Below are 27528 nucleotides of genomic sequence, written 5' to 3' on the forward strand. Positions count from 1 at the left end.
GGCACGCTTCATAGACTGGATAGTCTTCTCCAATAGCCATTAGTTTTGTCTGTTCAGATATAAATATATGTCCTTAAGTGGTACCATTTGGGGGAGGCATGCTCTTAACAGAATCGTATCGATGATTTTAATAACTTGGCGTATTGCTCCAATATACTTTAGGAATACCTCATTGATCGGCAAGATGCACGGTGTGGTAGTTTCCCGCTGGACATTTTATATGGGGGTAGTGGGGGGATGTGGAGGTCCCACAACCGATGGATTTGGTGTCTGAGAAGAAGTCTCTTGCTTGCCTGACTTTGGAGCAGGTTTTGCACAGTGGGCTAAACAGCTGGCTTGTAATGCAGAACAAGACCAGCAGCGCGGGTTCAATTCCCGTTCCAGCCTCCCCGAACAGGCGCCGGAATGTGGCGACTAGGGGCTTTTCGCAGTAACTTCATTGAAGCCTACTTGTGACAATAAGCGATTATTATTATTATTTCATGAGATTTTCCGTCTTATCAATTTCATTAGTTTGTTTGGCATCAAATTCAGCAGCAAGGGATGCAGTCTGTCCAAACCCACAATTCGGGGAAGAGACTTAATCATGTGCTTTCATTCCGTGCAACAGGTATTCCACGAACACAGCATCATCTTTGGATATCGCCCCCCCAGGAGCACAGCTACGGACTGCTTATTCAGTCTGTTCCAATTGACAAACGAGACGGTGAACATCTGGACCCACTTCATTCCGACCTGGTAAGTGCTCCCTGGACGTGGAATTACACTCTTGAAGAATGAACTTGTATTAATATGGCACCTTTTGCACCTTTGGGATGGTCACTCTGATTTGGTGAGCAAACGCAGCGACCAATTTACACGGAGCAAGGTCCCGGGGTGGGAATGAGGAACGAGCTGTGACTAATTAATCTGCTAACTAAGGGATGAATATTGCTTCACAGAGCCAGGGACCCAGGTTCGATTCCCGGCTTGGGTCACTGTCTGTGCGGAGTCTGTACATTCTCCCCGTGTCTGCGTGGGTTTCCTCCGGGTGCTCCGGTTTCCTCCCACAAGTCCCGAAAGACGTGCTGTGAGGTAATCTGGACATTCTGAATTCTCCCTCTGTGTACCCGAACAGGGGCCGGAATGTGGGGACTAGGGGCTTTTCACAGTAACTTCATTGCAGTGTTAACGTAAGCCTACTTGCGGCCCTAATAAAGACTTATTCTTTTCCCAACATCTCCATCTCTCCCAGATACCTCCCACCAACTCCATCTCTTCCAGATATCTCCATCATAAGGTTAGAAATGGGATGTTCACTGATAACTGTACAATGATCAATAGCACTTGCAACTCCTCAGATAATGATGCAGTCTGTGTACATATGCAGCAAAACCAGGACAAGATGGGCTGATATGTGGCAGGTAACATTTGTGCCATACTAGTGCCAAACAAGAGAGAATCTATCCATCGCTCCTTGACATTCAGTGGCATTACCATCGCTGAATCCCCCACTATCAACATCCTGGGAGTTACCATTGACCAGAAGCTGAACTGGACCCAGCTACGCCAGCAGGTCACAGGCTGGGAATTCTGTGGTGGGTAACCTGCCTCCTGTCTTCCCAAAGTCTGTCCATTTTCGACAAGGCACAAGTTAGGAATACTCTCCACTAGCCTAGATTAGTGCAACTGCAACACTCAAGAAGCTCAACATCATCCAAAACAAGGCAACCTACTTGATTGGCATCCCAATAACCACATTAGACACATTCCTCCACCACTGTCGCACAGTGGCTACAGTGTGTACCATCTACACGATGCACTGCAGCAACTCATCAAGGCTTCGTCAACAGTATCTTCCAAACCCACGGCCGCTAACATCAAGAAAGAAAGGGCCATGATTCGACCGATCATTCGATAAGCTCTTTCAGGGCAGAATATCTTTCAGGATGGGATGTGTTTAAAAAATTCTTTCATGGGGTCTGGGTGTTGTTGGCTGAGGGATAAAGATTTGTCGGAACACTCAAGAGCACCTCCCTTGTCTCCTTTGAAACAATGCATTGGCCCGACTGAGAGGGCAGATGACATCCCAGGGTCAGCATCATGGGCAGCGCAGCACCCCCTCAGTACGGGCATCCGTCTGGATCGTGTGCTTCCCCCCCTGACGAAGAGCAGGGGCGATTCCCCCCTGGGTGTTCTGACAAATCTTCATCCCTCAGCAAACATCGTTAAAACAGACTGCCCAGTCATCATCACCGCATCACCTGTATGTGGGATCTTGCTGTGTGAAATGTGGCGGCCGTGTTCCTTACGTTTCGAAAGTATTTCACCGGGCCGCAGCGCTTGCGCTGTCCTGGGATTGCGAAAGGCGCTATATAAATGCAAGTCTTACTTGACTGTGTTGTGAAAGAGGGAACGATGAGGTCACGACATGACTGCTCCCACAGGGTTGCTGGGACAATGTAAGCAGCACATTGTCATGCTCCCAATAACCGGATACTGGCTGACAAATAGTGGGAAGGAGTGAGAATGCCTTTTTTTAATATGAAAGCAAAACACCGCAGATGCTGGAGATTTGAGATGAAAACGGAAAATGCTGGAAAAAGCTCAGCATGTCCGGCAGCCACCTGTGTACTTCTATTGTCCAAACCAGCCCGCCGACCAGCTGTTTGAGTAACGCGTGGATTGTTTGGCCAAGGTTGGCTCAGTACGAACACTTAGAGTACCTGAGGTTAAATTCTCTTTGTGTTATCTTAAAGCAGGTGACAAGTCACTTATCGGTAACAGGTTAAAAGCGCCAATTAGGACCGCTGCTCTGTGCTATGTCTGCACTGGACTAGCAGCAATCTTGTGCTGTAATTTCTTTTCCTGTCTGGTGGGGTTGAGCCGAGGCTGGATTCCAACTCATTTCAATTTGATTAGTTTTAATTGAGCTGCTGAAGCTGTCTTCGCGTTCATGCAAGGAAGAGGGCAAGGTCGTAAAAAATCCAATAAGGAGTAAATCTCCTGCTCGTGCTCACCTGATGCCCTGAGTGAGCTACATGGAGGTTGTAAGCATGGAAGCGGAGGTAGTTTGGTCCCAGTTGGGGCGGAGGCAGACGGGATTACGCTCCTGGGGTTCGGGAAAATGAAAATACCTGCCGGCTTTCCCGATCCTGAATCTGGCTCAGAGGCACCTTGCTGGAAAGGGGCTTTGCATGGACATGTCCAAAGATTGTGCAGGTTAGGTGGATTGGCCATGCTAAAATTGCCCCAAAGTGTCCAAAAGATGTGCAGGTTAGGTGGGGTTATGGGGATAGGGTGGGGGAGTGGGCCTAGGTAGGGTGCTCTTTCAGAGGGCCGGTGCAGACTCAATGGGCCAAGTGGCCTTCCACTGCACTGTAGGCATTCTACGATTGTATGCCCCATGGCAGTATTTTGCTGAAGAGCGGCAGGGATATTCTTCCTGGTGTCCTAGCCGGCATTCATCCCCCAACCAGCAAAACAAATCAAGCAGGTGGGCTGGCCATATAACCCATTGAGGTTTGTGGGATCCTACTGTGCACATGTTTCCTACCTTACAGCAGTGATGATACTGCAGAGGTAATTCGTTGGACGTAAAACGTTTCTGGGCAGAGAGCAGCATGGTAGCACAGTGGTTAGTACAGTTGCTTCACAGCTCTAGGGTCCCAGGTTCGATTCCCAGCTTGGGTTACTGCCTGTGCGGAGTCTGCACATTCTCCCCGTGTGTGCGTGGGTTTCCTCCGGGTGCTCCGGTTTCCTCCCACAGTCCAAAGATGTTCAGGTTAGGTGGATTGGCCCTGACAAATTGCCCTTCGTGTACAAAAATGTTAGGTGGAGTTAATGGGTTACGGTGATAAGGTGGAGGCATGGACTTAAGTAGGGTGCTCTTTCCAAAGGCCGGTGCAGATTTGATGGGCTGAATGGTCTCCTTCTGCACTGTAAATTCTATGATTGTATGAAAAGCTGTACATAAATGCACATTCTTCTTTGTAGATGTCAGGATCAGCTTCACTGTGATGGGACCAGTGGCGCAATAGCTCTGACAGCCATCGTCTGAGATCACTCATGTGGATTGATCACTTCACTATGGAAAGCAGTCGGTGTACAGTTGCCTCCATCTACGCCTTATTAAACCAACAAATATACCAAAGTAAATCAGCCCCTTCCTATCGCAAGTTGACCCTGGGGTATCTCTTTGCTGTACTTCCTCTGACAGCAACTTGCTTTGAATCATTTTCACTCCTGAGCAGGAAATGGTGCAATTTCGAAGGGAGTCGGGGAATTTTCTCCGATTGCTTGCTGGCTGCGACAGTACAGGGCAATGGAGGCAATAAATGTCTTGCTAATGATCCACCAGACAATCGCATGCGCTACACACTTGAGGCTTATGGGTGTTCAGACACACTTCATAACTGTCACGCGCCAACCTGTTTACATCAAATTTCATAGAATTTACAGTGCAGAAGGAAGCCATTCGGCCCATCGAGTCTGCATCGGCTCTTTGAAAGAGCACCCTACCCAACCCCACCCTATCCCCATAACCCAGTAACCCCACCCATCACTAAGGGCAATTTTGGACACTAAGGGCAATTTAGCATGGCCAATCCACCTAACCTGCACATCTTTGGACTGTGGGAGGAAACCGGAGCCCCCGGAGGAAACTCACGCAGACACGGGGAGAACGTGCAGACTCCGCACAGACAGACCCAAGCCGGGAATCAAACCTGGGACCCTGGAGCTGTGAAGCAATAGTGCTAACCACTATGCTACCATGCTGCCCTGTGCAGGACATCTCAGTCTGGTCTCTAACTGCAACCGAAAGGTGAGGAAAATCGTGCAAAGTATCTACACATAGACGATAAAAACCCAAGACTTCAGTGTGTAAGGCCACCATAATCAGCTTGGTTAAATGTAACACAGCTCACACATAATCACAAGGGACGTTTGCGAGAGTGTGGAAATAATATTGAGCGGGGACCCCCTCCCCCCAAACCACCCCCACCACCACCACCCCCGTTCCCAACCCCTGTGGCGCATTCTCTGGTGGCGAGCCGGCCCGCCATTGGCTACCGGCAGGATCTTCCACCCCCGCAGATATCAGCACCGTTTTGCATGGCTCGCCAGTCACGCCAACTGGGGGGGGGGGGGGGGGGGGGGGGGGGGGGGGCGGCGGGACCGGAAGATTTCACGAGTGAGAAGGGCCGGAAAATCCCACTGCAGGGAAGAGGGAGATTCGTTTCCCGAAAAAATAGCTTTCCCAACTGTAGTTCCCCATTGTGGAGGAAAACCTGTACTTTTCCGAAAGGGTGTGTGCGTCACGTTGGCAACGATGTGATCCGCGAGATTTCCTGCGATGCTGCACCAAGTCCAGGCAGCGAAGGGTGTCGCTCAGGTGCCCTGCCCTCGATGACGAGAAAACTAGTTTAAAACTCGTCAGGCGCAATCTGGCAACAGACACTATGGAATGTTCCTTACTGTAAATACTTTAGGAAAAATCCATGCCGGAAGAATAAATAAACATTGATCATATTTAAAGGAGCCATCCATGTACCGTTCTGATTACTGTTGGGGGAGATGGGCTGTGTCGGGGAAAGCAGTGACAGCCAACGTCATGGCACCGTGGGTGGGTCTGCTGCACCAGAGGGGAGGGGGAAGAATGTCAGGGTTATCGTGGTCGGGGATTCAATTGTAAGGGGAACAGGCAGGCCTTTCAGTGGCCGCAGAAGAGACACCAGGATGGTATGTTGCCTCCCTGGTGCCATGGTCAGGGGAGTCACTGAACGACTGCAGGGCATACTAAAGGGGGAGGGCAAACAGACAGGTGGCGTGATACACATTGGCATCAACCATATAGGCAGAAAAAGGGATAAGGTCCCGAAAGTAGAATTTAAGGAGCTAGAAAGTAGATTAAGAAACAGTACCCAGAAGGTAGTAATCTCTGGATTACGTCCAGTGCCACATTGGCTCATTGACATTCATAGAATTTACAGTGCAGAAGGAGGCCATTCGGCCCATCGAGTCTGTACCGGCTCTTGGAAAGAGCACCCTACCCAAGGTCAACACCTCCGCCCTATCCCCATAACCCAGTATCCCCACCCAACACTAAGGGCAATTTTGAACACTAAGGGCAATTTATCATGGCCAATCCACCTAACCTGCACATCTTTGGACTGTGGGAGGAAACTGGTGCACCCGGAGGAAACCCACGCACACACGGGGAGGATGTGCAGACTCCGCACAGACAGTGACCCAACCCGGAATCGAACCTGGGACCCTGGAGCTGTGAAGCAATTGTGCTATCCACAATGCTACCGTGCAGCCCTTCGATGGGTAAGTAATTGGTGTTCATGGATTGTTGAGAGATAGATTGAGACATTGGTTGAAACTCACTCATTTGGTATTAAGTGCATGGTCTGTGATATCGTCAGGACCACAAGCTTTACATGGGTAGCACAATGGCACGGTGGTTAGCACTGCTGCCCCACAACGCCAGAGATCCGGGTTCAATTCCGGCCTTGGGTGACTGTGTGGAGTTTGCTCTTCCCCTGTGTCTGCGTGGGTTTCCTTTGGATGCTCTGGTTTCCTCCCACAGTCTAAAGACATGCAGGTTAGTTGGATTGGCTATGCTAGAATCATAGAATTTACAGTGCAGTACAGTACAGTCTATATATCTGTTTCTGGAACATACCTCTTCATTCACCTGAGGAAGGAGCAGCGCTCCGAAAGCTAGTGACATCGAAACAAACCTGTTGGACTTTACCCTGGTGTTGTAAGACTTCTTACTGTGCTCACCCCAGTCCAACGCCGGCATCTCCACATCATCTCTCCAAGGAGTACATTAAGCCCGAAAGTGAACCGGCTCGAAGAGGTAATGACCAACAACTCCAGCTGTCGACACCCCACGGTGCTTCCTTTGCTAACTCCTTTTTCCCCAAGGACAATTAAGGACCTGAACAATCTTCCACGAGCTTTAATCTCCATGCCCTCATTTAAGGAAAACCAGTGGAACATTTTAAATGAATGTGACCATTGCCTTCACTCGCTGTGTTCTTCCTGTGAAAACTCTCCAGTGGGAAACCTTACCAAGTACCAAGGGTATCGCAAAGTGCTTTGCAGGCAAGAAGCACATTTGAAGTGTAGTTACTATTGTTATGTAGGAAGTGGGTTGAGCAAGTTCAAAGATGAATTTCTTGTCTGCATTGAACTTTATTACGTTAAATTCAATTAAAAATGATTTTCTCTCCTGCAGGTATTTCCTCTGGAACCTTCTGGCCCTCTCCTACACCTTGGACTTCTGGAATGAAGCTTACACGTGGCCCCTCCTGGTTTACATGCTGTCAAGTTGCATCTACCCATTTACTTCAAGCTGTGCCCATACATTTAGCTCAATGTCCACCCGCGCCAGGCACATCTGCTTCTTTTTTGACTATGGTGCTCTCAGCCTGTACAGCCTAGGTACGAACAACTACATTGATTCTAGCTGAATGTATAGCCAACATGTCAGTGGGGAAAGGTGGATGTCTTCATAGCGTCTCTGACATCGGACATTTGGCAGAAAGCAAGCTTCCGCACACCTCAACAGAGGTTACCTTCGACGAGATGCTCTGAGGAAATCTGTCCCCTTGTAGTTGTGCTGATGAAAGACGTAATGACGGTTTAACATTTTCCACTGCCCTTTCCCCTCAGGTTCTGCCACTGTCTACGCAACCTACATCATGCCGGACAAATGGATCAACACCGCCTTCCACAAGTGGTTTGTACCAGTCGCTGTCTTCAACACCGTTGTTTGTACTGGTCTATCGTGCTATTCCAGGTAAGGCGGGTTACCTGAACATCACACCGTGTTTGTAGCTGCTTATGGTACAAGATGAGGAAGCCACTTCAATGTTTGGTTCACGAGACAGGCCTCATGTTGCTTACTGATATAATGTTAACAGAATTAGCTTACAGGTACTGATTGACTGAATCAAAGTTGTCAGAACCTAAAAGAATTTTATGATAGTTGCTTTCAAAATCTCATGGTTACGCGAACTACATTGTAACTCTGACTCTATTCATGTAGTGAGCCTAATGACTCTCTAATCCCATTTACACTGTGACCCAAATTTCACTGTGTCCCGAGTTGTATGAAAGCTCCAGGGCTGGATTCTCCATTTCAGGAACTATGGCCGGGATTCTCCGACCCCCCCCGCCGAGTCGGAGAATCGCCGGGGGCCGGCGTGAATCCTGCCCCCGCCGTCCTCCAAATTCTCCCACCCCCCAAAGATTGCCCTGGCGTGAGTCGTGCCGCCCGCCTCGGAGAATGGCGGGGACCGGCGCGACTCAATGGGCCCCGGGGCTCCAGGAATTCTCAGGCCCGTGATGGGCCGAAATCCCGCCCGTTCTTTGCCAGTCCCGCCGGCCTAAATTAGAGTAGGTCCCTTACCGGCGGGACCTGGCGGCACAGGCGGCCTCCGGGGTTCTTGGGGGGGCGTGGGGGGATATGGCCCCGGGAGGTGCCCACACGGTGGCCTTGCCCGCGATCGGGGCCCACCGATCCGCGGGTGGGCCTCTGCCCTGGGGGCACTCTATCCTTCCGCACCGGAGGCTCTGGTCCTCCGCCATTCCCGGTGCGGAAGCGAAGGCCTCTGCGCATGCGCGGGGATCTGGCGCTCCCATGCATGCGCTGACTCATGCCGGCCGGCAGAGGCCCTCCGCCGCCGGTTGCCATGGCACCAAGCCCCTTTCCCGCCGGCTGGCGGGGCGCAAACCACTCCGGGCGGGCCTAGCCCCCTCCGCACCTGTGGCCTTTTATGCCAGAACAACTGCCGTCAAAAGGCCACAGGTTCACAGCCTTGCAGGGGGCTAGCAGGCAGCTGTCGTGAAGCTCGCAGCTTCAGCTGCCGATACGGCCCCCCGCTCTTCCAGGTCGGAGGCTGCGCATTCGCACAACGGCAGCCTCCAACGGCCGCACCGTGCTCCATGGCGGACTCAGACCGCGGAGCTGGACCGCGGAAATAGTGCCCGGGTCGTCCGCACAATAAAGGCCCAGTCCCATATGAGGCCCCCCTGTCCTCCAATCGGCCCGCCCCCGACCATGGCAGCCGCAGACTGAGTCCGCAGCCGCCTCGTGAGTTTCCCGAACGGCTGGGACCATGTTAGGAATACGCCGTCGGGACTTCGGCCGGTCGGGGGCGGAGAATAGCGGTGCGGGCCTCAGGCAATGGCCGCGGGTCGAGGATAATCGGCGTGGCGTACCCCCCAAATACGCCACTTTTCGGGGGGCGGAGAATCGCTGAACTGGTGGCGGTCCCGATTTCATGCGGGGAAACTGGATTCTCCGCCCCATCGCTGAACTCAATTTCGTCGTCGGGGTGCAGAGAATCCAGCCCCCTTAGTTTGACCCTGATCACACTGGCCCTAATTATACAAGGCGGATTGCTGGTGGGGTTTTCCCAATCTCCCGCAGTAACAGTGGCAGAATGCCTGGTCAAGTGGTGTGCACAAAAGGCCCCTCATAGCAGACTGGTCAAGAAAGTAAGGGCCCATGGGATCCAAGGCAAAATGGCACATTGCATCCCAAATTGGCTGAGAGGCAGGAAGCAGAGCCGGATGGTAGAGGGAAGCTTCTGTGGCTGGAAGTCTGCTTCCAATGGAGCTCCGCAGGGCTCGATACTGGGGCCCTTGTTATCTGTGGTGTACATCGCGATGATATGCATAAAGCAAGTTTGCACATAATGTTATGCACGACCTCCGACCACTAGGTGGCAGTGTAAATCCACCCGTGACCCGGTAGTCTGGGAGTTGGGAGTAGGTTGTGCTGGAGGATAGACGTATTTTGCAGTAGCTCCACAATAGTTAATTAGTGATGGTAGTTTATTATTTTATTTATCCTAGTTATCTTATCACGCAGTTGTTTTATAATAAATTATTTAAACTAGATGTTCTGTAGTTCATCATTCACTTCGGCCAGTCCACATAACACGACATACATCAATGATTTGTCCTTAAATGTAGGGGATATGATCAAGAAGGTCACAGATGACCCGAAAATTGGTAGTGTGGTAAATAATGAGGGGGATAGCCGTAAACTGGAGAAGGATATCAATAGACTGATCAAGTGGGCAGAGAAGTGGCAAATAGAATTCAACCCAGAAAAATGTGAGGTAATGCACTTGGGAAGGGCCAGCAAGGCAAAGGATTACACTATGAGTGGTAGGACCCTGGAAAATACTGAAGATCATAGGGACCTTGGCGTGCTTTTCCACAGATCCGTGAAAGTGGCAGGGTAGGAGAATAAGGTGGTTTTGGTATACTTGCCTTTATAAGCCGAGGTATAGAGTACAAGAGCAGGTAGGTTATTATGGAACTGTAAAATGCTGGTTACGCCACAACTGGAGTACTGCGTGCAGTTCTAGTCACCACATTATAGGAAGGGTGTGATTGCACTGGAGAGGGTGCAGAGGAGACTTACCAGGATGCTCCTGGGCCGGAGGGTCTGAGCTATGAGGAAAGATTGAATAGGCTGGGAGGCTGTTTTCCTTGGAGCAGCGAAGGTTGACAGGGGACCTGATAGAGGCGTATAAGATTATAAGTGGAATAGATAGAGTTGATAGGAAGGTACTTTTTCCATTAGTAGAGGGGTCAATAACCTGGGGCCACAGATTTATGGTAAGAGGTAGAAGACTAAGAGGGGAGTCAAAGAGAAACGTTTTCACCTGGAGGGTGGTGGGCGTCTAGAACTCACGGCCTGCAAGGGAGGTTCAATCAGAAACACTCGTAACATTTAACAAGTATTTAGATGAAATGAAATGAAAATCGCTTATTGTCAGAAGTAGGCTTCAGTGAAGTTACTGTGAAAAGCCCCTAGTCGCCACATTCCGGCGCCTGTTCGGGGAGGCTGGTATGGGAATTGAACCGTGCTGCTGGCCTGCTTTAAAAGCCAGCGATTTAGCCCAGTGTGCTAAACCAGCCTGTTCACTTGTGCTGCCGTAACCTCCAGGGCTAAGGACCAAGCTCTGGAAAATGGGATGAGAGTAGTCAGATCTTTGTTGACCGGCATGGACACGATGGGCCTCCATCTGTGCTGCAAACGTCTATAATCTATGAGAATCCTTGTGAATGTTCCAGGTGACATTGACCCTCTGCTCGCTGGTCCTTGCCTTATTTGTATCACTGATTTGATGGCGAATGGTCGCAAAGAGATTATACCAATAATCCAGAGATCTGATTGATAAACTGGGAGGTCCGAGTTCAAATCTCCCCTGTGACAAGTGGGGAAATTAAAATTCAATTGAATAATTAATAATCAGGAACAAACGGGCTAGTGCCAGTAAAGGTGACTGTTTAAACGCAGCAAAACACCTATCCGGGTTCAATAACGTCCTCTCAGGGAGGAACAACTTCCGTCCTTACCTGGTCTGTGATTATAAGTGACTGAGACCCAGGCGAGTATGGCTGACCCCTAACTGACCTCTGCAATGCCCGAGCTCGCCGCTCAGCTGTATTCAAAAAGGTGGCTCGCCACCTTCTCAAGGGCGTAAAGTGATGGACAATGAATGCCCGATCGCCTTGCTGGAAATGGCCATGTCTGATGAATAAATTAAAAATAAAGATGATGGCAGAAAATGCCACCAGCTCACCCTCGTTGCCAAACTATTTTGCTGACTAAAATTGGAATGTAACTTCCTGACTTCAGGAGCCTCTTCCACTTTTTTTTTATTTTCTCTCCCGTTTATTTGCTGATGGCACTGGATCTGGTTGGGGTAGCGTTCCACAAGTCCGGACAACCCTGTTGATACCTCATCTGTCTTTCCTGGCGAGCTCCTAGACTAGGGTTGAAAAGAATGAAAGACTTGCACTTATGTAGCGTGTTTCACAATTGTCTCAAAGCATTTTGTAGTCAACGAAGGACTTTCTGAAGTGTCACCACTGTTATATTATAGGAAATGCGGCAGCCAATTTGCACACAGCCAGATCCCACAAACCGCAATGCGATAATGGCCACGTATTCTGTTTTTTCCATGATGTTGACTGGGGGAGGAATACTGACCAAGAACTCCTCTACTCTTCGTCGAAATAGTGCCAAGGGTTTTTTTTTACATCCACCCACGCCAGGAAATTCAGTTTAACATTTCATCCAAATATTGCACTCCTGACAATGCAGTACTCCCTCAGTGGGGGTCGGTTAGCTTAGTTGGTTGGACGGCTGGTTCGTGTTGCGGAGCGACGCCAGCAGCGTGGGTTCAATTCCCGCACTGGCTGAGGTTATTCGCAAAGGCCCCACCTTTTCATCCTTGCCCCCTTGCCAGAGGTGTGGTGACCCTCAGGTTAAATTACCACCAAATTACCACTCAAAAGGGGAGAGCAGCCTATGATCCTTGGGGACTATGATGGCTTTCATTTAATAGCCGTTCCGCAGTACTGATTGTTGGGCTTACGCCCTGGATTGGGACTTGAACTCGGAGGTTCTGAGGTGAATATGTTACCAATTGATCTACCTGACACTGTACCAAAGCCCTGCAGGGTTGCCCTGGAGTTGTCAGGTTGAAGTTGGTGGATTGGGTGCCAATCAAGCGGGCTGCTTTGTCCTGATTGTGTTGAGCTTCTTGAGTGTTCCAGATGCATCCATCCAGGCAGGTTGAGGGTATTCCATGACACTCCTGACTTGCACCTTCCAGATGGTGGACATGCTTTGGGGACTCAGGAGATGAGTTGCTCTCTGCAGATTTACCAAACTCTGACCTGCTCTTATAGCCCCAGTATTTATATGGCTAGTCCAGTTCCGTTTCTAGTGAATGGTAAGCCCCAGGATGTTAATAGAGGGGGTTCAGTGATGGTAATGCCATTGAATGTCAAGGGAGCGATGGTTGGATTCTCTCTTGTTGGAGATGGTCATTGCCTGGCACTTGTGTGGCATGAATGTAACTTGCCACTTGTCAGCCCAAGCCTGGATATTGTCCAGGTCTTGTTGCAATTGGACATGGACTGCTTCATTATCTGAGGAGTCACAAGTGGTGCTGAACATTGTGCAGTCATCAGCGAACATCCCCACTTCTGAACTATATGATGGGGAGTAGGTCATTGATGAAGCAGCTGAAAGTAATTGGGACTGAGCCTTACCCCAAGGAACCCCTGCAGTGATGTCGTGTAACTGAAATAATTAACATCCACAGCCATCTTCCTTTGGGCCAGTTATGACTCCAACAAGCGGGGAGTTTTCCCCCAATTCCCATTGACTCTAGTTTTACGAGGGCGCCTTGATTTTTAGAATCCCGGACAAGACCTCGACTATTTGTAAAACAGTGAGGGAAGGTTACCGCAACCACAGGAGTGATAACACTGACCAATAGGTATCTTTTATGTCAAAACAAACTTTAATTTAAACACAGAATTAACCACATTAACAACAGAGAAATAGCTTTACAATTAATAGTTACAGCAATTCTTAAGTAAAAGAAGAAACTTTTACTTCCTTCCTAAACCTGCCACTATATTCCAATTAAGCTGACCAATGCAGTACAAATACCACTCAAAGAGTAAAGTTAACAGGTTTTTTTACTTCCTTTTCTCTGTTCAGGATCTTTGGAAAGAGAACATTTCAGGACCAAAATCAAAACACCTCTGTTCAGATTCAAATCCGAGGAGTAGCTACCTTTTGCAGACAGACCTGGCTTCTCCCCTTATTTACATCATCTGTGCCCAAAGAGTAAGGCATTCTTCTATCTCCTCCCACAAGATGCCCCATGACCTGTTTAGCTAAGACCAAACACAACACCCGTCATAAATTATCTTTTTCACAGTAACTTCATTGCAGTGTTGATGTAAGCCTACTTGTGACACTAATAAAAATTATTATTATTAATATTACACCCCAGTTGTCCTTTAAACGTAAACAATATCCCATTAGGTAGCTAGCTGTAAACAAGTCAATGGTTCTCGAACACTTCACCTGAAAAAATTAATGGTGACCTGACTTCTACGACTCCTTAATCACAGCTTTAGCAGACATACTTGGCATGATTCAGTGGACAGAAGCTAAAGTCTGCTGTCAGCCATGTTTAATGGGCTGTTTTTTGCCGGCTGCAGTGCCAAGAAAATCCTACTATCCAACGGCACTTTGCCGGTCTTTTTGGCCCCAGGGATGTTTCTCTCCATGGGCGCCGCTTGGAGGGATTTCCTGCAGGAAAGGCTGCTCGCAGATTGGGGGACAATTTTGTCTGGCGGCCCCAACCATTCCCCACTCCCCATTCAGCATCCCCCACCCCCCACCCCCGTTTTATTGACCTCCCCCTCACCCCGAAACCGAGGGAGGCCTCAGGAACTCCCACTCACCCCCCTCCGAGTGGCAAGGCTCCCTCGGATGACCCCTGGCAGTGCCAACCTCTCACCTGTGCACCCAGGCACTGCCAGCCTGGCACCTTGACACTGCCACCTGGGCACCTTGGCCGTGCCAGGGTTGCAACGAGTTCTGAGAATCGCGCCCACTGTCTGTATGCATCTTAACCCAGGTTTTAATAACATTATTGCAATAAAATAAAAAAACCTGACAATTTCTTACATTCATCACAGAAGTCACACTCACTCTAATGCTGTTTTGACTTCAAGGGCAGTCTTGCTGAACCTCAACTCTTTTGTCCATATTTGGAACAAATTATTTTATTATTATTCTACCCTGTGCCTCACTTCAACATTGCGGAAATGTACAGCACAGAACAGACCATTCGGCCCATGTCGGCAGTGCTATTGTCGATGCTTCCGACCCGATTACTCCGACTTCACCTAACCCCGTCAGAATTCACTTCTATTCCTTTCTCCCTCATGAGGGTTCCTCTTCAATATAGCAGATCAGATGATTGCCGTATAGTCATTACAGCATTGTGGCCTTCTCACAGGCTGAACGTTCACAGCTGCGGCCCAGCCCGTTACACTGATTTCTTTTTTTATTTGACATTCCGTTAGAGTATATTGTGAAAGGAAGGAAAATACGCCAGATGGCTGGGCTGAGTCTGATTACGAAGCTGTAATTCAATCCCTGGCTTCAGTTGATTTTCATAAACTGTTTCACTTTGTGGTTATGGTGTAATTAGAAAGCCAAGACTAAATTCCTTATTATACACTCACACCTACCCATTACACTGGACCCCTTTCTCTCTCTCTCTCTGTCCCATTCATTCTCATACCTTCTAACTTTCTCTCTCACACCCTCCCTCTCACACACCCTCTCACTCTCTTACATGCCCACTCTCTCACACACACCCTCTCTCACTTTCCCTCACTCTCACACTCTCTCTTGCTTACCCTCACTCTCTTTCTATCTCTCTCACTCAATGTTTCTCTCACTCAATCATTCGCTCACACTCCTCTCACGCTCTCTCTCTCCCCCCACTTTCTCCCACTCTCTCAATGTGTTGCTCTTGCTCTCTCCCTCTTTCAATCTCTCTCTCTCACCTTCTCCCTCCCTGTCTCTCTCTCTCTCACACCCTCTATCAATCTCTCACATACCCTCACTCTGTCACACATCCACTCTCAATCAGTCGCTCAATTTCTCTCCCATTCTCTTGCTCACTCACACTCGCTTTCTCTATCGCTGTCTCTGTCTCTCTCACTGACCCTCACTCTCTCTCACTCTCACTTGCTCATCACTCTCTTACTTTCTCTCTTACTCTCTCACTCTCACTCACTCACTCCCAGTATCTTGCTCTCACCCTTGCACTCTCATTCTCTCTCGCACTCTCATTTTCTCCCTCTCTCACTCTCTCTTGCTCTCTCTCTCTCTTTCAATCTTTCTCTCTCTCACCCTCTCTTTCTCCTACTTCTCTTTCTCTCTCTCACACACCCTCACTCACATTCTCTCTCACTCTCACTCACACCCTCTCTCGCTCTCTTTCTCTCTCACTGACTCATTCACTCACTCTCTCACTCAGTCACACTCACATTCACCCTCTTTCTTACCCTCCCTCTCAATCTTTGCCTCTCTCTCACTCTGACGCGTTGTTGCTCTCTCAGTCTCTCTCTGCCTCTCGATCACACTCTCTGATACTCTCTCTCTCTGCCTCTCAATCTCTCTGCCTCTCAATCTCTCTGTCTCTCAATCTCTCTTTCGCTCTCTCAATCCCTCTCTCTCAATCTATCTCTCTCTCTCACTGTCTCTCACTCTCTTTCTGCCTCTCCCTCTCTGTCTCTGCCTCTCTCCCTCTTTCTCTCTCTCTCTCTCTCTCATGACGCTTCTTGTAAAGCAACGTTATTTCAGGTGGAACCAGCCCTATTTAGGGATGACATAAAGAGTCCACAGCCTGGGCAGTTACAGAAAAACACCCTCAAAGGCGTGCCTATGTGAATGTACAAAGCCATCCAGACATGGACCTCTCTGGTCCCTGGGGAAACGTACCACGGGTTACCAAGCAAGGCAACCACGAAGGTGTCCTATTGATCAGGTTTGGAACCCCCCATTTAGATAGGTAACCATGGAAATTCCAGTGCAGAAGCAGACCACTTGGCACAACTGGTGCACGCTGATGTTTAAGCTTCACTCAAACCTCTTCTGACCCTACATTATTCAAACCCGTTTGCTTCCCCTCCTATTCCTTTCACCCTCTTCTACTAATCTAGCTGCCCATTTAACTGCATCTAACCTATTCACTTCAACCACTCCCTCTGGTAGTGGGTTCCACAGTCTCACCAGAGGCTGGGTAAAGAGGTTTCACCTGCATTTCTTGGTGGATTCATTAGTCACTGCCTTTCACCTTCTCCGCAAATGGAAACATTCTGGATTGTGTTTTTAGGTTATCATGGGTCACTGTCTGTGCGGAGTCTGCACATCCTCCCCGTGTGTGCGTGGGTTTCCTCCGGGTGCTCCGGTTTCCTCCCACAGTCCAAAGATGTGCAGGTTAGGTGGATTGGCCATGCTAAATGCCCTTGGTGTCCAAAATTGCACTTAGTGTTGGGTAGGGTTACTGGGTTATGGGGATAGGGTGGAGGTGTTGAACTTGGGTAGGGTGCTCTTTCCAAGAGCCGGTGCAGACTCGATGGGCCAAATGGCTCCTTCTGCACTGTAAATTCTATGACTGCATGGATAAAACTGAAAAGGATATTTTTAGTGCTTAACCCCAATTGTTCCCACTAGTTGGCATTGCATCTTCTAGCGATTTACATCATTTCTGACCTGCTTCCGGACTAAGCCACCTCTTAACTTTGTTATGGGCGAGTCGTTTTCAGAACCCCAAAATGTATCATGGAGTTCAACCAACCTCTCCCTTTAATGGATTTGCTGCTTTTCCTAGCACACGGCTTTTTCCCTAGGTGTGGGATTACAATTATGGACACGTGGGTTTTTAAACACAAAACACTGTTTATTCCATGAACTCAACTTAACATCGTAAATAAACATTGGATCTCTTAACACCCCGTACTTCAAAGATAACTCAGAAAATATTGCAACAGTAAATAATTCCTTAAAATGTTCCTTCAAACTTCCAAGAGACCTAACACCTTTAAACAAAATCACATCAGGTTAAAGGCTTCACTATTATAAGTTTAAATCACCCAAATGATGCAGAGATAGTTTTTCATGGCAGAGATCCAGCTCACTGCAAAACACAGACACACACCCAGCTCTTTTCCTCCAAACTGCAAAACTAAACTGCAAAATGACTGACCTGACCTCCGCTCTACCTACTCTCTGACATCACTGTTTTCTTAAAGGTACATTGCTTAAACATCCATGTCTTAAAGGTACTCTCACATGACAACTTGTTCACGCCAATGAACGTCCTATTTCTGTAACCTCCTCCAAACCTCCCAAGATATCTATCCTCCAATTATCAATATTCCTCCTCTAATTCTGTCCTCCTGGACATCCCTGAATTTATTTGCTTCATTAATGATCAACATGCATTCAGCTGCCATATCCCTAAGATCTGGAATTTCCTCCCTAAACTTCTTGACCTCTATTCTTCCTATCTCATTGACCAAGTTTTTGGTGCTCTGTCCTGATCTCCTTATGTGACTCAGTTTGATATTGGTTCTGTAAAATGTGCCTTGGGACATTTTACTATGTTAAAGGTCACTATTGCGGCCACATTGACTTTATAAGAATACATTGAAAGTCAAGGTAATTTTAGCGTTGTGCTATGATGGTAATGCAGCTTAAATAATTATCATGATTCATTGCTCCCAAGCTGTTCCTCTGGGATCTTCATGTTGTGGTGTAAGACAGGGGAGCGAACGCAAGCAGGAGCCGTACCCAAAACTGAAACCTGTTGAAACATGAACCCAACAAACACATGGCCTGCATCAAAAAAAATGAACCCAGCGTAAAAACAAAGAGCACACACATATGATCCCTATGCAAACGCAAACCACCCACAAATGTGAGCCCTTAACCCTAACTCCAACCTCCTCCCAAACAAACATCAACGAACCATGAACAGCAACAAAACATGACCCCCAGTGAAGGACACCAAAACGTGAAACACACTCAAACAGCAACCCAGTCTAAGATAGCCATATCCAAAGATTTTTTTTTGCCATAAATTCTGAGTACCCAATTCATTTTTTTCCAATTAAGAGGCAATTTAGCGTGGCCAATCCACCTACCCTGCACATCTTTGGGTTGTGAGGGCGAAACCCAAGCAAACGCAGGGAGAATGAGCAAACTCCACACGGACAGTGACCCAGAGCCGGGATCGAACCTGGGACCTCGGCGCCGTGAGGCAGCAGTGCTAACCACTGTGCCACCGTGCTGCCCGCCATATCCAAAGAGAGTCATACCCAAAGATAGCCATACCCAAAGATAACCATATCAAAGGTAGCCATATCCAACGGTAACCATACCCAAAAATAATCCATACCAAACATGAAATCTGCCAAATATTCCAACTCAAACATGGACGTACCAAAGATGAACCTTATCTAAGATTAACCATACCCAAACTTGAACTGTGCATGTGATGAAACAGCAAGTTCAGCAGAGTACCTGTGCCATGCCTTTTCCTTATTTAACCATCAAGCCCAAAATGCAGTGTTCTTGAAAAGGTCTTTCCTCTTCAATTATTTGTCACGAAAACTCTTGAGATTTACCAATTACATTTTTAACCATGCTGAAATTGGAGAAAAACTAAATGATCCCAAACTTGCTGACAGATTTGTCATCCCGATTTCTGCACCCTAAAGGCCAGGGTTCTCCGCTTTTCCTGGCGTGTTGCCTGAAATGATTCTGTGGCGTCACCATAATCACATTCGCAGCTTTATGTGTCCCTTACCCTGCATGTAGCACTGCTGCCGGCAACGCTTTCAGGATTATTACCGTCGTTTGTTTTTTGTTTTTGTAATTACCTGAAGAGTGTTGTGTCAAGAGATGTTGTGAAGAAAGTCAGCTGGATGTTTCCACCCTGCTGGCTGCCCTGCGATCGCGGGTGGAAACCGCGGGTGGGATTCTCCGACCCCCCCGCCGGGTGCCCCCACGGTGGCCTGGCCCACGATCGGGGCCCACTGATCCGCGGGCGGGCCTGTGCCGTGGGGGCACTCTTTTCCTTCCGCCTTCGCCACGGTCTCCACCATGGCGGAGGCGGAAGAGACCCCCTCCACTGCACATGCGCGGGGATGCCGTGAGCGGCCGCTGACGCTCCCGCGCATGCGCTGCCCGGCAAAGTCATTTCCGCGCCAGCTGGCGGGGCACCAAAGGCCTTTCCCGCCAGCTGGCGGGGCGGAAATCAGTCCGGCGCGGTCCTAGCCCCTCAAGGTGAGGGCTCGGCCGCTCAAGATGCGGAGGATTCCACACCTTTGGGGCGGCGCGATGCCGGACTGATTTGCGCCGTTTTTGGCGCCAGTCGGCGGACATCGTGCCGATTGCGGAGAATTCCGCCCCGCATGTGTGTGGATGTCAGGATGCAATGGCTTGTGCAGTTGAATATGCCCCGAGTGCAGCGCAAACTGCTGGTGCCCGGAGGCGTGACCGGCCTCAGAGGGAAGCAGGGGGAGTGTTGAAAAATGAGAGCAATTGAGTACCACACCACAACTTGAACTCCAACCCCAAATGCTGTTGCCGAGGAAATAGTAATTGAGAATTTTTTTTCTGTGATTAATATCTTTCTTGTGACCATTAACGGCCTGTTTCGTCAGCATCTCACCTTAAATGTCATAATATGGTTTTGCATTGAATTTACAACACAGGACAGACCTTTCAACTATGCTGTTGTTAACGCTGAACTCAAGCTTCCTGTCAACTTACTTCATCTCACCCTGCCACATGCCCTTCTATTCTACTGAGTGTCTGGCTAAATTCCCCGTACATGCATTTGTTCAGCTCAATCACTCCAAGTGCTAACAAGTTCCACATTCTATCCACTAAGGGCTATTAGGAAATGGCAACATCTACTGGCTGATTATGGTACTGCACTCTGCCCGGACTGAAGGGGTGCCTCGAAAATACTTTTCCACTATGTCTAAAATCAACTTTAAAGCAGAAGGAACTGGAAATACAGCGCAGCTCTCTACGTTTCTGATAAGAGACAGGACGAGGTTAACAGACACGATTCTCCCAAAAGGGAACAAAGTCCCGTCGCGAGCGCATTTAGCCGCGTGTTTCCCGACGCTCGCAGTGTGGAGAAACACATGGGTATTCAATGCGACTCGCGTTGAATAAGGGGCCTGAACAGGAAAGGCGGGGCCGAGGCCGCACATAGCCCCGTTTTTTACAATGGGGAGCTCCGCTCGCGCGGAACTCACCATTGCAGCGAGAGATTGGGACGACATCTTTAAATAGGGTCCCGATCTCCAATAATCTCCGACCGCCCCCACAGCCCGAACGCTAACTGCCTCGCTCTAATATGCAGATTTGACAAAAAGCGATCCCGCGCATTCTGTGGCCGGGATTCACATCGCAACGTGTGGCAAGAGCGCATTGGATCTCGCAAGTCACGGTGAGCCGGGTAGATCCCGGGAAGGGGCTCTCCTGGTTCTCTTTGGCCACCCTGCGCCGCGGCGAGCTGCTTTTCGGGCGCGGTGTGGCCGTTTGATTGCTTCCAACTCTGTGCTCATTGCCTTTGATCACAGTTCCAGGTGCTGCCAGGTTTGGGTTATTTATCCACCAACTTCTATTTTCATTGCACTATTGGCATTTTTCAACAGGAATCATTAGAATCGAGTCGAAATACTTTAGAATAGTACCTCACACCGAGCTTTATATATTTTAAAAATTCCTTCCAATTCAAAGCTCACATCAGAGGGAAGTTTTTTTATTCCCATTGATAAATCACTATTGCTGCATTATTGTCACAATGTGACTGCTCTAAAAATACACAACCATGGAGGAAAGGAATCACATTTTGTCAGCCTGGAAATTTCTCTGGAAGCTGCATGTGATCATTCGGCTTGTGAAGATTTTGTTAATCTATTTTCTCACTGAAGTTGAAACCTGCTTGTGATTTAGTTAAGAAGATACCAGGGTTGATTTTCACCAGCCCGTTGCTGCTGCCTCAATGCTTTGTGCAAAGGCTCACATTTTGTGAGGATCTGGATTTTGGTTGAGGGATAGGTACAGGCCTGGGACACTGGGGTTAACTCCCCTGCTCTTCTTCAAATAGCTTCATGGGATCTTTACATTCACCTGAGGGGGCAGACGTGACTCCAAGAAGGTAACGCCTCCGACAGTGCGGGACCGCTATCTCAGTCGTGCCCTGAAATGCAAGCATGGGCGACATGCTGAAGTGGGATTTGAACCAGCAACTTCTAACTTGAGTCAGAGGGCTACCTCTGATGCATTGTTGACATTGTGTGTGAGGAACAAATGAAGGAAGGTTTGCTAAATGTCTCTTCACGTAGATCTGGTTTGCATGACAGTGCCGGTGCTTTGAGGTCTTCTCTCCCCACTTGTGTTGTGTATGTAAACATGCTGCTACTTCCAATTGCTTCCTTACTAATCCTTACTAAACCTGCCATTTCCTTCCCTGCTCTGGTCACCTCGCCACAGGCTTGGCCTGCCTTTCATCCATTATAACTTCAACATCATGGAAAGGTAAATGAGAAAAGAGCGAAAAGCCAATAGGGTTGAAATGCTGATCAGCACTCCTCTTGTGTGGATGTTTTTAATGTGCCTGTTCCCAGCTTGCCCTGTGCTATTTTAACGCTGTGTTAAACAGGTCAACCCCTGCATTGAAATGGCACAGACAGGGTCATGGGATGCATGTTCCGATGTGAAAATGGCAATGCTTAATTTTATTTTGTGCCCTATCCTGCTTGGCTATGTCGTTCTTACATTCGCTCTTCTGCAGTTTGAGGTGATTTTTCTTATCTGCACTAGCGTCTCTTCACAATAGCAATGACAATTTGTAGCGAAACATCTCGGGTGGGTGTTCATTCGGTTTCCACCCTACTCCCGATCCTCTCTCAAGATATGCTCGCCATAGTGCGGACGCCCAAACCACATTCCCATTTCAGCTCTTGAAACCGCAGAGACAGGAAGGAACCAAGTTTGATTCTTGATCTTCTGATCTCAGCCAGGGCTATGATAAGGTTTATTGACCTCACTGTCTCTGACTGTGATTCCTGCCACCCAGCCTGTGAGACCCCAACTGAAGACTGGATTAGCCTCTTCCTACATTGTTGAACATGCTTCACATACCCCCATTGACTAGACCCACATATATCGGATGGCCCAAGGGTAGAATCCCTGAAGGTTACATGAACCAGTGGGCCTGTAGATCGATGAGATGTCAACACCACCAGGAGTGAGGGGAAGGGGGGGTTTTGTGGCGTGGTGGCCGTGAGAGGGAATAATACTTACGCACTAGAACCACAGAAAGGTTACAGGGCAGAAAGAGGCCATTCAGCCCATCGTGGCTGAGCAGAAAAAACCTAGCCGTTCATTTTAATCCCACTCTCCAGCAACTGGTACTTGGTCTTGCAGGTTCCAGCACGTCAGACGCAGATCCAGGTACGTTTTAAATGAGTCGAGCGTTTTGGCCTCAACCACCAGCTTAGGCAGTGAATTCCAGGGGCCACCACTCTCCGGGTGAAAAGGTCCCCTATAATCCTTCTACCAATCACCTTGAATCCATGCCCCCTGGTAGTTGGCCCCTCAGCTCGGGGGACACTTGTCTTCCTGTCTACCCTGCTAGGCCCCTTGTAACCATCTGCTTCACATTGCCCACCTGCCATCAGGCAGGCAACCACGGAGGCCCACTCAAGATATCCCCGCCTGTTTTGAGAGGGAAACATCTGTGCTTTCAATGTTGTCGTGGGAACCTTTAGTGAATGTCAGATGTAACGAGTTCGGGGCTTTGGTACGGTTGCTCAATCATGTTTACTTTGCATGGATTTGGCTGCTTAATCTTTGGGAACTAGACCAATCGCATGTTGAATGAAGATGAAGAAATTATGCTCTTGGTTGCTATTCATGTTGATTGTGATTGAAAACCTAATTTCCTTTATTTAGAATTCAAACATTTTGTTGCTTTAGTGTGCAGCGTAGTGTGGCGTGACGCTGAACCGCATGGGACGAAGAGGCCCCAGCTTTGAATCCAGACTCTGATCTCCACCGGAGATGATAATAGGATTGTGCAGTTGAGGGAGGGGGTGAGGGAGGGGGAGGGGGGGGGGGGGGGGGGGGGGCAGGAGGGGGGCTTGGATGAGGGAGATCGAAAACAATCAGAATTTCCACTCCCAATCAATACCTTGTGTTCTTGGGGGTGGGGGGGGTGTCTAAATTGGCCATGCTGCTTCCCATGGTGGGTCAGCCCATTGATATTCACTGCCCAAGTTCACATACAAAAAGTGACCATTTGGACAAGATGCGTACCCGAGCTGGGACCTCCTCAGTGAGCGTGTACAGCGCAATTGGAATTGAACTTGGGCCAAAGCAGCACCAAAATGCGGGACGGGATCGAACTGCACTGTTCAACTGCAGTTCTCCAGCATTTATTCACCTGAGAAAAGACGGAACGATATTTGTGCAAACTTCCTTAAACATTGCTCTTGTTTCAGATCTCCAGAACTGGAACACCCGAACCTGAGTAAAGTGGTGCGGATTGTGGCCTTTGCTTACCCATATCTCTTTGATAACATCCCACTATTTTATAGGGTAAGTCCGCGAGCAAGTGGAACCAATATGATAAAAGGAGCATTCGGCAGTGAGCTGGCTGAGCAGTTGCTGTGTCTCTCATCTCCATTGCTCCCTCCAGTAGCCTTCCTGGAGCTCTGGAAGTGTACAAAGACCTTGAGTACATAGAACATAGAACATAGAACGATACAGCGCAGTACAGACCCTTCGGCCCACGATGTTGCACCGACATGGGAAGTCAAAAAACAAAAGCCATCTAACCTACACTATGCCATTATCATCCTTATGCTTATCCAATAAACTTTTAAATGCCCTCAATGTAGGCGAGTTCACTACTGTTGCAGTAGGTTGAATGTTTAAGCGATGATGTTATTGATTCCTGGTAGCTTGCCCAGTTAAAGCATTGGGTAGCTGAGCAAGAAGACGAGTACCAACCCTTTGTTGAGTTGGTTTATCTCAGGTAGGTTAGTTTTAGGGGCTGGTTTAGCACAGGGCTAAATAGCTGGCTTTGAAAGCAGACCAAGGCAGGCCAGCAGCGCGGGTTCATTTCCCGTACCAGCCTCCCCGAACAGGTGCCGGAATGTGGCGACTAGGGGCCTTTCACAGTAACTTCATTTGAAGCCTACTTGTGGCAATAAGTGATTTTCATTTCATTTCATTCATTTTTAGAAACATTGAAAATAATCTCACTGCTCCTGAGTTTTGGCAAAGTCAGAGTCCCTCTGATAATTATCCAGCATGTCCTTTGGAAAATGTGTCTGAGTGGGACCTGCCTCTTCAGGCCACCATGAGGGATTAATTGGCTAACACTTGGGCTGAGAAGGTTACAGGCTCCAGAATCCACGTTGAGTATAAGTATAAAAAAAGGTGAATCAACCTTTTTTTGGTGGCCTTGTGCAGTCTCGTAAGGAGCGCCAGCGTCGACCTTTTTTGTTTTAGTCTTTCAAGGGATGTGAACATCACTGACAAAGCCAGCATTTGTTTCTCATCCCTAATTGCCCTTGCGAAGGTGGAGATGAGCTGCCACCTTGAACCGCTGCAGTATGTCCCGTGCAGGTACACCCACAGTGCTGTTAGGAAGAGAGACCTAGGTTCTGGTGCAAACATCATACAGTTTATGACAGGTTTTGGGTGGGCACCTACAGCAGGTGCGTATATTTGAGGCAAGCACCCTGCACATGTGAAAGCTGCTATCTTCCAATTTGGCAGCAGACACACGTCTCAAGGACATTGGGAGTGAGACACCCCATCCTGAATTTGGTTGCTTCCCCTTTGCTACTTTCTCACCCAAAAACTAGACTTGCCCTCGCCTATTTCTCCCTCTCGTCTCCTAGGTTCGCACATAGAATCCCTGCAGTGCAGACAGAAGCCATTCAGCCCATTGACTGCACCAACCCTCGAAAAGAGCACACTACCTAGACCCCCCCCCCCGCCCTACTCCTGTAACCCCACCTAACCTGCACATGCTGGACACTAAAGGGGCAATTTAGCCTGGCCCATCCAGCGAATCTGCACATCTTTGGACTATGGGGGGAAACCGGAGCACCTGGAGGAAACCCACGCAGACACGGGGAGAACGTGCAGACTCCGCACAGACAGTGACCCAAGCCGGGAATCGAACCTGGGACCCTGGCGCTGTGAAGCCACAGTGCTACCGTGTCGCCCAACTCCAGGCTATTTGCCTCAGCCACTCTGTGTAATAAAGAGTTTCTCATTCACCCGTTACGAACCTAGGCTACCCTCACTGTAGCAGCTTTTAAACCAAGTTCTGTTTTTTTTTGTGTGGCGATTTCCAAGTTAGCATTCTCAGTTACATTGTAAGAAGGAAACAGCACCTACTTTATAAATAGCAGCCAGATTCACCATCCGCTTTGTGTAGATGCAAAGCCTTGGAATCTTTCCAAAATCAGAAAGCGCTTTCCCCATCAATCAGAAAATCTTAAAAACTATGTGAAAAGACTGGTTTTCAACAAACACAAAATCTCAGCTCACTCATCACTTTATTTGCAGGAACAATAATTTATCGCAGTGAGTTTATTCGTGCATTTAAATGTTCAAATGTGTCCAAATAATACCCCAAATCTCATTTCATTTTATTGCCAACTGAAAGTTTCTACTAGGTGCTATCGTTAATCATATGTTGGAACGTTTTACAATGCAAGGTCGATTACAAATATAGATAGGAAACTGTTAAATCGCAATGTATGAAGCTGAAATGGATTGTGCTATGGGAACCTGCAGCTCAATCCTTTGAAATTTTAGATTGATTTCGCTAAATGAATTACGGTGTGCCTGAATCATTTTATGTTTTATTTTTCTTCTCTGTGCAGTTGTTCCTTTGTTCGGGGGATGGCTGTGCGCACAATGAAACCATCCCTATCCACTACAGGCATGTGGCACTTGCCTTCCTAACTTGCTTCTTGTTTGCCACACACTTACCAGAGCGCCTGGCCCCTGGGAGGTTTGACTATATCGGTAAGGAATTGAGACAGGTTGGAATCTTATGAGTTCGACGCCACCCTTAACTTAGTGACACTTTAAGTTGCTCACTCATCCCTGTGCCAGCAACCCCAGGGACCGGATGCCATCCCTCGGTCTGTCTAAAACCAAGGGCAGGATGGGAGTGAGGAACGGGAGTTTAAATGATGCTTGAAGTCTGGTGTTGGCAATGGAAACCTTAACTACCTCGGTGAGAAACGGCTCTGCATCGTGACATTGTTCAGAAACATGACCCTTGCAATTACGTTCACAGTTTTTAAATTTCTGGATCCATTTGCTAGCTGATTTAAAGCTGGGGTATATGCCAACCTTATGCCAAGGAAGGATGGTGGAACCTACCATAGAAATTAGAATTTACAGTGCAGAAGGAGACTATTCGGCCCATCGAGTCTGCACCAGCTCTTGGAAAGTGCACCCCACTTAAGCCTCCATCTTATCCCTGTAATCCAGTAACACCACCTAACCTTTTTGGACACTAACGGCAATTTAGCATGGCCAATCTAACCTAACCTGCACATCTTTGGACTGTGGGAGGAAACCGGAGCACCCGGAGGAAACCCACGCAGACACGGGGAGAACATGCAGACTCCGCACAGACAGTGACCCAAGCCAAGAATCGAGCCTGGGACCCTGGCGCTGTGAAGCAACAGTGCTAACCACTGTGCTACCGTGCTGCCCCATGACTATGGGAAGGCCACCCATTCGGTGATGCAAAAGTGCAGCTCTTCAATTTTCCCCCTCCCTCTCTCCCACATCTGGAGACCATTTGTAGATGTCCACTAACAGCTGTACTCTGCCACAATACGGCATGGCACACTGGAGTAGCAGTGCCTCATGCCACCACAACAAATTGTCTGGTGCCTCCGGTGAATTGGACGACTTGCCATGGTAAATCGCAAATGGGTTTTTCATTCATTGACATTGGAAGTTAGACTGCGAGCAGTGTATTTCTGATATTTTCTGCCAAGCTTCGACTCACTCCTTCAAGACATCTGAGTTTAGGGCAGGCT

General features: G+C 48.5%; 1 protein-coding gene across 4 annotated transcripts in view; it reads left to right on the forward strand.

Moving 5' to 3' along the window:
• Positions 1–27528, forward strand: part of LOC140387410 (membrane progestin receptor gamma-B-like) — a 162209-nt gene that overhangs the window by 117239 nt on the left and 17442 nt on the right. For 3 of the 4 annotated variants that reach the window (XM_072470491.1, XM_072470490.1, XM_072470492.1), the window contains 6 exons: positions 611–738; positions 7232–7437; positions 7669–7795; positions 21932–21976; positions 23944–24040; positions 26350–26494. In XM_072470491.1, coding sequence (XP_072326592.1) covers positions 611–738; positions 7232–7437; positions 7669–7795; positions 21932–21976; positions 23944–24040; positions 26350–26494 — 748 coding nt within the window. The remainder of the gene's footprint in view (positions 1–610; positions 739–7231; positions 7438–7668; positions 7796–21931; positions 21977–23943; positions 24041–26349; positions 26495–27528) is intronic. The other variant, XM_072470493.1, reaches the window with a different exon arrangement.

The sequence above is a fragment of the Scyliorhinus torazame genome, chromosome 12 (assembly GCF_047496885.1).
Source record: "Scyliorhinus torazame isolate Kashiwa2021f chromosome 12, sScyTor2.1, whole genome shotgun sequence".
Taxonomy (NCBI): domain Eukaryota; kingdom Metazoa; phylum Chordata; class Chondrichthyes; order Carcharhiniformes; family Scyliorhinidae; genus Scyliorhinus; species Scyliorhinus torazame.